The sequence below is a fragment of the Artemia franciscana genome, chromosome 9 (assembly GCF_032884065.1).
Source record: "Artemia franciscana chromosome 9, ASM3288406v1, whole genome shotgun sequence".
Classification (NCBI taxonomy): domain Eukaryota; kingdom Metazoa; phylum Arthropoda; class Branchiopoda; order Anostraca; family Artemiidae; genus Artemia; species Artemia franciscana.
Window position 1 is genome coordinate 23,989,620 of NC_088871.1, and position 11,421 is coordinate 24,001,040.

Here is an 11,421-nt window from a genome sequence, read left to right on the forward strand (position 1 = left end):
TTACAAGAACATTTTCTGACGTCCCACTCTGTGTCCCTACTAAAATACAATGACAGTATCCGTGTTTTTGCAGTTCCTGCAGTTCGATCCGGAAGAGGGAGGCCCGTTGAGGGTGTTCCAGTACTTGTGAGTTTACGGTGGTCCACTGAATTAAATGCGGAAAACGAACATTTTGTTGCTGTGAAAGTCGGCCAGACTTGTATATTTTCTGTTAATCTGTCGACTGATTATCGTGACCTAACGTCTGAGGAGCTATTCAGCAGTGCCTGTGCAAAACTCGTAAAATTTCTTCATGATTGTTGTGAAAAATATGGTAGTATCATAATAGCTGGTGATTTTAATTGCAACGTGGCTGAAAGTTCTAACGCTAGGTCAAAGTTGCTCCTATCTGCTTTACCTGGATTTCAAGTCGTTGACAATGAACACGATTTTACCTACCAACATAACTCGGGTTCCACCAGCTCTCTAGACTTTTTTCTCTATTGTGATGGCATCAGACCAGTAGGTTTGAGCCACGTGGACACTGGTGTTTCCACTTCCGACCACTTCCCACTTGCCTGTAAGTTTGAAGTGGAGCCAACTTGTATCAGCAGTACAGTCAAAACAAAGTGGTTTTACAAATCTGATTGGGACAAAATCGACACCGCTGGTTACATGTGCATGCTAGACGATATTCTATCCAAAATAAAAGTGTCATTTCAGCTACTTCAAATAAACCTGGATATACCTCAAAGCGAAAACAAATCCTACTGAACATTTACTGCTCAGAGTTTACTCATACTCAACTTAGTGCGGAAGCCTTTTCATGTACCTCTTTGCATGTACTCCCAAGTGAAAAGCAGTGGACGGGTTATTTTACTTGTGAATTTTCACCGCTCGATCCTCTCCTAGAGGATAGTTTCTCGGCTCAACTAGATGAAGTTCTTTGTGGAAATTCTCGTGACCTAGGTTTCACTATAACTGCTTCAAATATCCGTGATTGTATAAAAAAAAAGTGAAAAAGAAACAATCGCGCGGAATTGATGAGCTATGCGGCTTGCACTTACTTTACGGTACTGAAATTTAGTTCGCCATCTGGAGCTGCTGTATCAAATGAATTTTAATTGTGGAGTAGTTCCAGATATATTTTGTGCGGGTGTTATTACCCCTGTTCCTAGGAAGGGGAAAAATAAAAGTAGTTATGAATATGTTTATGAATACGCTAAATCGTGAAAATAGTTTACTGAGTACTTTTTTGTTGTGAGATTTAAGTGAATGTATCTTTTCTTTTTCCTTTTTTTGGTCATTACTCCATATTAGCACTATGTGTGTCTTTTGGGAAATAAAATAATGATAATAATAATAGTAATAATATATGGTGCGTGATAATAATAATAGTAATAATATATACCCAATCATCATCGCTATCATTTTCAGTTTTGATACGTTTTGACTCTCGCTGTCCAGGTTGATTTTCATCTAACTGCGCGGTTTTGCGTTCTTTAGCCGCAAGCCTTTTGGCATTAACTCTTTGAGCAGCTTCCTCGGCTGTTTCTTCTGCCATTGTAAGGATTTATACTAAAATTTCTCTTTGAATTAACTATTTGAGCAGCTTCCTCGGCTGTTTCTTCTGTCATTTTAAGATCTATACTAAAAATTTCTATTTGAAACGCCTTCTTATATACTTATAATGGCGTCATATGCAAAGCCTTTGACGTCATATACAAACATACAAAATACATACATGACGTCATAATTCTCAATCCTTATAATGACGTCAGTGGACAAACATGAAGTCAGTCAACAAACAACTTATTGTTAGTTGTATTTATATATATATATATATATATATATATATATATATATATATATATATATACATATATATATATATATATATATATATATATATATATATATATATATATATATATATATATATATATATATATATATATATATATATATATATACTAGCTGTTGGGGTGGCACCCCAACACCTAGTTGGTGGGGCGCTTCGCGACCCCCCAAGCCCCCCCGCGCGCGTAAGTCGTTACGTGCCATATTAGTTACGCGCCATTGTAGTTTGGTCCCTGTGTCCCACCTGTGAATATATATATATATATATATATATATATATATAGATATATATATATATATATATATATATATATATATATATATATATATATATATATATATATATATATATATATATATATATATATATATATATATATGTTTATATATATATAACTACGTAAAACATGCGAATATACAACATTATTCGCTGTCCCATTGTCTGTGCATATAAATAGATTGTCACACACACAGACAACTTATTTTTATATATATAGATGGTGCAATGCAGCTTCCTTCCAAATAGGTGTCTGCTTTATCGTGAACCAAGTATCCTTGATTTTCGACAATCTTTATTGAAGCACAATCATGTCCTTTGTAGATGGATTTATATAAATAACTTACCAGACCTAAGTTGTCATTAAATTTGAAATTTATGTGACATTAAAACTTTTTGAGTATCAGAGGATTATAAATGGCGACATGACCATTATTATGTGTAACTCAGTGATTATTCGAGTCTCTTGGATAAACAGCATGGTCGTGTGAAATTTCTTTTTTGCAAATGTACTTGTAGTAGCTCACGTGTTTGAAATTCAGTCGTCTACACATACGCTGTAACCTTTCCAAATATCTGTCTTCTACCTATATTAATGATTATTTCCTTAAATTTCAGTTTCACTATTGGAGTAGCGAGATTGAGACAATCTTGAGTGGACTGTTCTATGATAAGCTTATTATGTTTATATTGAATACTTGCTGCTTCGTTAATTTCTGGCAATTCAGCATTGCAAGTTATGGCTATAAAGAAATCTAGCGGGCCTAAGCGACGAACAATAGCCAAGGTTTCTTCAAAAATTGCAGCCAAGTAGTGCATTGATTTAATGAACGATAATGGTAGTATTCCTTTTTTCCAACGACTGCATTCTGTTTCAAAGATAAGTCGTTGAAAAGTCATGTAACACCTGCGTGGTTTTCAGCCATGATAGTTCTCTGATTGAGTTCTATTCGTTTGATGCAATCAGGCTCAACACGAATACGCGATACTGTTGAATACTTCTTCCACCGAAATGCGAAGTATTAAAACAAATTTGACGTAGGTCGGATATTGCAACTTGCAGAGAACGGCTTTTGGCATGTTCAGGTCGAAAAGAGATAAGAAATCTCGCTAATTCAAGCCGTGCTAGATGTGGACGACTTTCTAAAGCTGTTTAGAAAGTATATAGAAATATACTTCTATATTGACGTTCGAGCTGGATAAGACAATAGGTAGGTAAAGGGCTCCACACAATGGTCGGTATTTTATAATTGACAAAATTTTTGCCATGTTGTTTTAAAACTGTTTAATTTGACTGAAAACTGTAGTTGGTATTAAGAGTAAGCACAGTGCATACTTCATTTCGTGCAGGAGAGTCGAACCATCTGTAATTGACATTATCTGGTACAGAAAAAATGAGCTGAAGCTTTGGAGGTTGTAGTCTTAGTGAAGCAGCAAGTTGTTTACATCATCCTCCACTTTTTTCACATTTTCCACAATCATCCTCCACATTATCTCGTAACATTTGGCATAGTTGTTTGTGTCTTGCAACATTTCTTCCAACAGATTCATTAGATTCTAAGAGATCACATAATTTAAAGGATACTCTAAATACTCTTTAACAGCTTCATTAGGGTCTACAAAGTACACCTGGCCCTATTTAGGTCATTCAAAATAATCTTCTGTGGTTTTTGATGGATGTGCCGCTAAATTGACTTTGTGATAAATTTGTCCAGTTACTTTAAAACTTAAAACTTTGTGACTATTGATGGTTCGATTATCGCTTACTTTGAGCGAAGCTAGAGCGAAACATGAATTCAAATTTCATGTTTGTTTGTGGAGCTCTTTAGAGAGTACAAAAGGCAAACCAATTCTCTTGGTAATTCGGTGGTGGCAATGAAACTCGACCTTGCAAGCAGCAATCTCCGTGTGTGTTACCTTTCTTTGCTACTCTTTCCTCTGAAAAATGTAGGACTCCACACTGAATACAACCAACGTTGAAGAGTCCCAATGGTGTATATGTATCACTCACGTAGCTTACGGCACCTTTGTAGGTTGGTACTGGGTTTTTTGCCACACCTTGCTGGCGTCGAAGATTGTGACGACGCTGTTCTACTAACCTATTGTTTCTTTCTTCTTCAAGCACTCATTTTTACACCGAGCCCTTTTGCCTGTTTAATGCCGCACTCCTCCTTCATAATAGCTGATGCAAAATTATGTATTATTGAACATAATTTTATGAGGAATCGAGTGAATCAACTTAGTTCAGAGAACCAATACAATTATCATGTATCTATACAATTCTATACAATATCTATTCAATTATCATGTATAGACTTGTATGGGTTATTTATCTTGACTTTTAAGGAACGAATGTGCCGTCACGCGGCATTACTCCCTCTGTAACTGGGTAGCACAACTTTGACTCTTTATAAGTTTTTGACTCTTTATATCGATTGGCTATATCAGAGTTTTCAATTTATAGCAGTGTCGTCTTCTTTAGGGCAAAATCATAGTTCGATGCCATAAAATGGCAGAAAATACCACTTTCTTCTTTTTCAATCATTTTGGCTACCCAATAAAAGAACCAAAATACTGAATTTTTTTTCAAGTGAGCCTTATTCCGATCTTTCAGGACCATTGATTTGATTGGTTTGATGCAATCACCCCTGGAAAAATAATAACAATAGTAATAACAATAAAACCCACATCCGTCATCTTTCTTCTGGGAAAAGATGCAAAAAATCACATTTTTGTAGATGTTAGCTTCTAACCTGTACAGTAGGGTTACCTGATATACTGAGTTAAATGGTTTGATTTTCAAGAAGATAGCAGAAATAGTAGGTTTGAATGTTCTGAGGTAAGATGAGGCGTCCTCTCAAAGCAGAAAATTTGCAGAAAAATTTAAATCCTCGACAACGTAATGGCTGTAAAAATGTTTTGTCCTTAGTTTGATCCAAAACCCGTCGCTATCCAAAATAATGGATTCTTACCGTCATATTAGGTCCTGGCATCCATTGTTAAATTGAAGGAGGAGCCTCTTCCTGAAATTTAGATTTTATGGCTGTAAAAAGACTATTTCCATAATTTGACCCCACCTCCCCCCAAAAAACGTATGATGATGACCAGTATAAAATAGATGAATGTCTACCCCGCGCCCTTCCCTGTGATAAACTTCAAATTGTTTCTTTTTTAGGTCGTTGAAGACTGGAAATATGTAGCCACAGTGCTGGATCGATTTTTCCTTTGGGTATTTACAATAGCCTGCTTTGTGGGAACAATCGTCATTGTATTGCTTGCCCCTTCTCTACATGACACAACTCAGCCAATAGATCAAAAATTATCTACAATCCAATTTGGGGTATTCAAGCCACCACAGTATAACGCTCCTCAACAGTTTTCGCTTCTATCAGGCTGATGAAGCTTAGTGATAGAAGTAGTAACTCTACCCTTCTGACTGGAAAATGAAGCTTTCAACTATAATTCTAGAAATATTTTAGAATTTGATTATTGTTCCAATACACATGAATTTAACTTTGAAACTTTTTATTATATTAATTTACCTAGGCTTTTAAACGATCTGGGTGATTATCCAAAGAATTTCCAAGAAAATTCCTCTAAACTTATCAAAAAGGGGTTGAGTTCTGAAGATATCTGAAAGGGAAACCAGTTCTATTGGAAATGACATACATTCGATTTAAAAAAAAAATACTAACGAATGGGTGTGTTGTTGAGTGCTACAAATCTTTGATTTCCCCTCCTTGTTATTTCTTTTAGCTTAGAGGAAAAATTTCCATGGTGGAGATGATTCTGCTCCCGACTTGTCAGGAAAATAACCTCATTAAATTAGATTTTATTCGACTCTTTGCCTTTGAAATGACAATTTTCCAGCCATTCTTAATTATTCGTTTAAACTTGCTGTCAATCAAGATAAGGCATATTATGTAAATAACAAGATAAGGCATATTACATAACATAAATGTAACTGATATATAAATATCAGTTACACCTCAGCGTAACTGATATTTATATTTTAACTTAATGTTAGACGCAGTTGTTGACATGCAACATTCAACATTAAATGATTGCTTATTAAGGCGCGATTTTGGAATTTAAAAAGAACTCCAGAATTATATATCAACGCGCCTACCTTGTTTCTAAGGCTTTTTTGATGTGATACGCCCTAAGTTAATTTGCACCTTTAAGCAAACTTATAGATGTGGATGTTTGAAATGTGAAAAATTAAAATTTAGGCCAAGATGTCGTTTCCAAATTCTGGGAGATTTTCCCTCCACTCTCATTTCTGTGTGAGCATAAATATAAAATAATCATAATTTATATTCCAAATTAGCCCTTAATAATTTGGGGTGGTAAACCTTCACTGACAATGTGTAACTGTTAGTCTAACTTTATACCTTCGACTGAAGTGTTACGCGGTAACTTGAATTCCTTTTCAGAATAATGTGAAGAACAGGGAGTCCTTTTAAGGGAAGGAGTGAAAGTGTTATTTTTATTTAAGAATTAACGACGCTTCTTGACTACTATGGTCCCTGCGTCGGCCCTGCAGTGAATTCCTGCAGCGTGATTCGATCTCTGGGTTCCGTATTACCAAGCTAAGGTCAAAAGGAGTGAAAGTGTATTCTTACCCCTTCCGGAGTTTGGATTTTTCCTGGATTTCAGGGACTCTGCCGACAAATCTTGAGTTTCCAGGATGTATATTCCTCTCCTCTCAGTTGAGGTAGGCAAATAAAACTTATCTTTCATTTTACCCTCAAAAACTCCAATAATTAGAATGCTCCCTCCCTGTTGAGCAGCCATTCTTAACACCAAGTCTAAACTTGTTCCTTAAGATATGGAGAATAGAGGGTAAATAAGCCTTGATCTTAAAAAATTATCTGAGCTAAGTTCCTAAAGGGCTCCAAAAATGTTTGCATAGTATGGTCATTTTTGAGTCCCACTCCAAGAAAAAGATATCATCTACTTCACACATCTTGAAATTACGATTCAAAAAATGGTTCCTTGGAAGCAGGACTGTTTAAGTAAGTAAGTAAGTAAGACGGTACTTGACCCTTAAGGTCCAAACCAGCGGTGCTGTTCTCCGTTTCATCGTCTTTCAGCCGTGGAAGTGTAGTGGGGGGCTGGGGACCAACCATCCTGCTGAACTGTTTAGCTGAATTGTGGAAACTATTCCTGTCGTCGGAGGACTCAATGCTGTTTGAGCAATACCTCATGTTTCTAGGTGTACAAAATGCACGCGTGTAACTTATTCATCTTGATTATGACTGCCGTTTACATGTTACTACCGTCTTGATTATAATAGACGCATTTCGGATGAAACAACTCGGTTGAATTTTACCCCTCATTAAGTGCCATTCTCAGCTCAGATTGCCCACAGAAGTATCAAATGGTTCATCTTGAGTATGAGCATAATAGAATGTTGGGTATGACGGACACCTTTCAGATGAAACAACTCCCTTGAATTTAACACCATACTCACCAAGGGTCATTCTCAACTCAGATTGCCCACAGAAGCCTCAAAAGGGTTAAGGCACCTTCTCCACATGCCACTGACAGCTCATGCTCGAATTTTGCATTGTTGCGACCCCGCATGTCACTGTTCCTTACTTCCAGGGGGCAGATCGTGGACTGTGTGGTAGGATAGCCTAAATAATTTCCATCAAATGGCCAGCATTGCCACTGAAAAGGTCCTCGTGCAGCAGCAGATCGGTTTGCCTGGTGGAGTAAAGTTGTTACACTCCCTACTGCACTCAACAAACATCATAAGCTTTAGGTCCAGTCATTCAAGTAAGTCTACCAACCCTCCCTTAAAAGCCGGCATGCAACTGCACAACACTGTAAATTAATGAAAGAAAGTCTAAAATGAATCTTTTGTTTAATTTATATAATAATAAAGTATTAATGTTATATATTTATTCAAATTTGTGATTCGGAAATAAAATAAACTTCACAAGTACCGTTTGTACTCAGAATCTGGGTTTTACATAATTTTTCGATATTATTTTCTTTAATTTAAATACGATTTTATTTGTTTGACACATACAAAATAAACAGATAGAAACCGAAGCAGATTGAAGCTTGAAGCAAACGCTAATTATTTTCAAATAAATATAATTGTAAATTAAAAGATCGTAACAGTACAACTAGTAAGAAAAAGAAGAAACGGAGATTAAAACAAATTAGAGCAGGAAACAGACAAAGGAGGCTACTCCGGCGTTAAAACCACAATACCATTAAAAAGGTACAACAGCTCAGTGAATTTTTGAAATGTTGGGTCATCAGATTTGTAAAATATTACTTAATTAACGTTTGTTCGTTTTGAAAGGGATAAAAGATTTTGAAAGGGATAAAAAACCTTATTTGATTTATTAAAGTTAATCCAAATGGCCCAAAACGAGCTGAAGATATGACTAAGCGAAAATAGACGATGGTGTTAATTCTTTAGAAACTGAATATCACCATACCAAAGCGGTAATTCTGAATCCTTAGAAACGAGAATAGAGTCTCTGTGTTTGAAAGATTTTGAAGTCATATATAACGATGAATGAAAGTGCCGAGAAATCTTATGTTCTTTCTGTATTGTCTGGGGAGGTTTAAATTAAATAGGGAATATATTTGAGTAAAGGATAGAAAATTTATTAGATATGACTCTAATAATGAATGATACAGAGATAAGAGACAAATAGATTTATTATCAAACATCAACGACCATCACGAAACCTGTTAGCTTTTACATGATGGTTGATTCTGTCTTATAACCCACCACTCATATGAATTTACACTTGGGCTATAAATCAAAAATTCCAAAACTGAAAAACAAAAATAAATAAATAAAGAAATGAAAACAAAGAAATAAATAGAGTAAATAAATTGATTTGAATCTAAATCCCTAATAACCTCCCGAAAAGTAGCGTTTCATCCTACTCCCAAAATGGTAAACATTGTCTGCTAGCCTTACACCCTCTGCGACAGAATTCCACACCTGTGGAGCCACAAAACGTGAGAATAAAAATAGATTCTTGTTGAGGACTCTGAGCCTCATATACTAGCAAAAATCCTAAGCTAAAGGGAACTGAGTCGGTTAGAGTAATGCAATTAGATTAAATCAGGCCTCACTCACATGTTATTATAGTAATAAAACTCACTTCAGGATTGTTTTTTTTTTTTCACTTTCAGGATATTTTTAGTACATCTACCTGCTTTGGGAGCATAGGGCATTGGGCTCTTGCGGAACTTAAACCACAAAAGTAATTCTATGCTGTTAAAATCAGATATTTGTATTAGAACGAATTTTAAACTATTAAAATCATGAAAGAAAGAACCCTTAATGTTGTTGTTATCAGCAAAATACTATTCAGTCAAGACAAATGGCTTCAAGTTATCAAAAGGGAACAATTTATAGCTGAAATATGAATGTTTGTGCAGATCCATATTGACTTTAATCTATCACATATATCTAACCCACAACTAAGGATGTGTAAAGAATAAATCTATGTTACTCACAAATTATTATAAAGAAAAAATCACCCAGATTGATTTTTCTTATTAGTTTTATGTTTTTTTCTAGAAGATATCAAAGCTGTTCACCTACGACATTTGTTGCTAAGATCCGGGGAACATTTTCTGAAGGAGCTGTCTCCTTTTTGTTGAGAAGCGATAAAACATTTCCTCGTAGCATCTGAGTATTTACCTACAAGGAAAGGGCTATAAATTGTCAATCAAGAAGTTCAAATTTAAGTGAAATTTAAGTGAAGGTTCTTCTAGTTCATTATTGCAAACCAATGGAATATTCAAACAGCTTTGTTAAGCCTTTATTTTGACCAGCAACGTAGAAAACTGAATTATATTCACAACCGAAGTAATGAATGCATGAATTCTTTAGAAATGGATACGCTTTTGAAGGGATTGGGTTTTCGGGGCAGACACTCCCTATTCTCCGAAGGTAAGAGATAATCCCAAAAACTTAAAGAGGAATTGCGGTAGAGGGATCAGCTTTAATTGTTTTGTTCCCTCTTTGGGAAAGGTTTTTCCCTTGTCTGTCCCTCTACCAAAGAAAAAGATCGACTGCTTCTTCTAAAATAAATTACGAACGCACTAACTACTATACTTGATTTAAAAGAGAAAGATTGTCTCTATTGGGGAAAGGTAATTTTTGGTACCATCTCCGCTGTGGCAGTAGTGTAGGCTTTTAAGGTCCGATCGGACAGATAGGGAATATACTATTGGAGCTAATAGCACCTTAAAACGTTATTACGAACACCTGGGGCCTATACAATACTATAGAACGCTTGTATGGTATGATATACCTGATAATTACGTAATAGGGATTTATTAAGAGCTTAGGGCCAGCTAGTAAAGTGGGGAGCCCCCGCTTCTAACTGAAAATTGCATAATCTCATGTGACATGTTAGAGTTCAGGGCCCGTGGGGAAACCTCGGTAGTAAATTAGGTAGGTGCACACGTGGGTGCTATGTAATTACGGCGCACACGTGAGTTTTACATAATGACGGTGCACACTAAGAATCTTATATAACACCTTAAGAGGTTTTTCTTCAAGATTTAATTTTTTTCAAGGTGTTTTTTCGTTGAGATATTTCCTTCACAATTTTTTTTTGTTTCGAAATATTATCTTCGAGATTTTCTTTCTTTTCTTTGAAACATCTGCTTCGAGATTTTTAGGGAACCCTTATTATCCCTCATCAAAGAATTTCGTCCGCCTTAGGAATCGAATGTATGACCGAAGATTCCCCCATTGGAAATATCACATAGACACTTGGAACGATATGCAATTAATGCTATTATCATTCAGGAAATAGATTCTACGAAATAATCTATTCCGCGCACAGAGAATTCGCTGCATATTTTAGAAATCAACAAGCTTTTGATAACGTATTTCCAATCCATTCCACTCGAGAGCGCGCAAGTATCTTAAAGCTATTGATTTTGAGTCTATTAGGCACACCTGTTTGTTAAGAATTGGCTTAGAGAGTATTATTCTTATATATCGGACACACAAGTGAATGTTACGTCATATTATTTTCCCCCTGATTCGAGTAAAACCACTGTATGAAATGTTGATTGTATATTGTCTTCAATTTTTGAACAAAAGTCTTTACTTGATGATCAATAAAAAAAGAAGTTGTTTTTGTTAAATAAATAATTCTCGTATCCTCTAAAAGAGCTTTACGGATTTTGGGATACTAGTTGTCTGATTCCGTGTGTTTCTTTCTTTACTTGGTTTTCATTAAAAACGAAGATGTTTAGTTAAATAAATAATTCTTGTATCTTTTAAAAGAGCCTTACGGATT

General features: G+C 35.5%; 1 protein-coding gene across 2 annotated transcripts in view; it reads left to right on the forward strand.

Annotated features, from left to right (window-relative positions):
- The window catches only part of LOC136031170 (acetylcholine receptor subunit beta-like 2), a 110,767-nt gene extending 105,116 nt beyond the window's left edge, over nucleotides 1–5,651 (forward strand). For both annotated transcript variants that reach the window (XM_065710520.1, XM_065710521.1), the window contains one exon: nucleotides 5,292–5,651. In XM_065710520.1, the coding sequence (XP_065566592.1) occupies nucleotides 5,292–5,513 (222 nt within the window). In that variant the 3' untranslated portion in view covers nucleotides 5,514–5,651. The remainder of the gene's footprint in view (nucleotides 1–5,291) is intronic.
- Nucleotides 5,652–11,421: the final 5,770 nt, after the last annotated feature.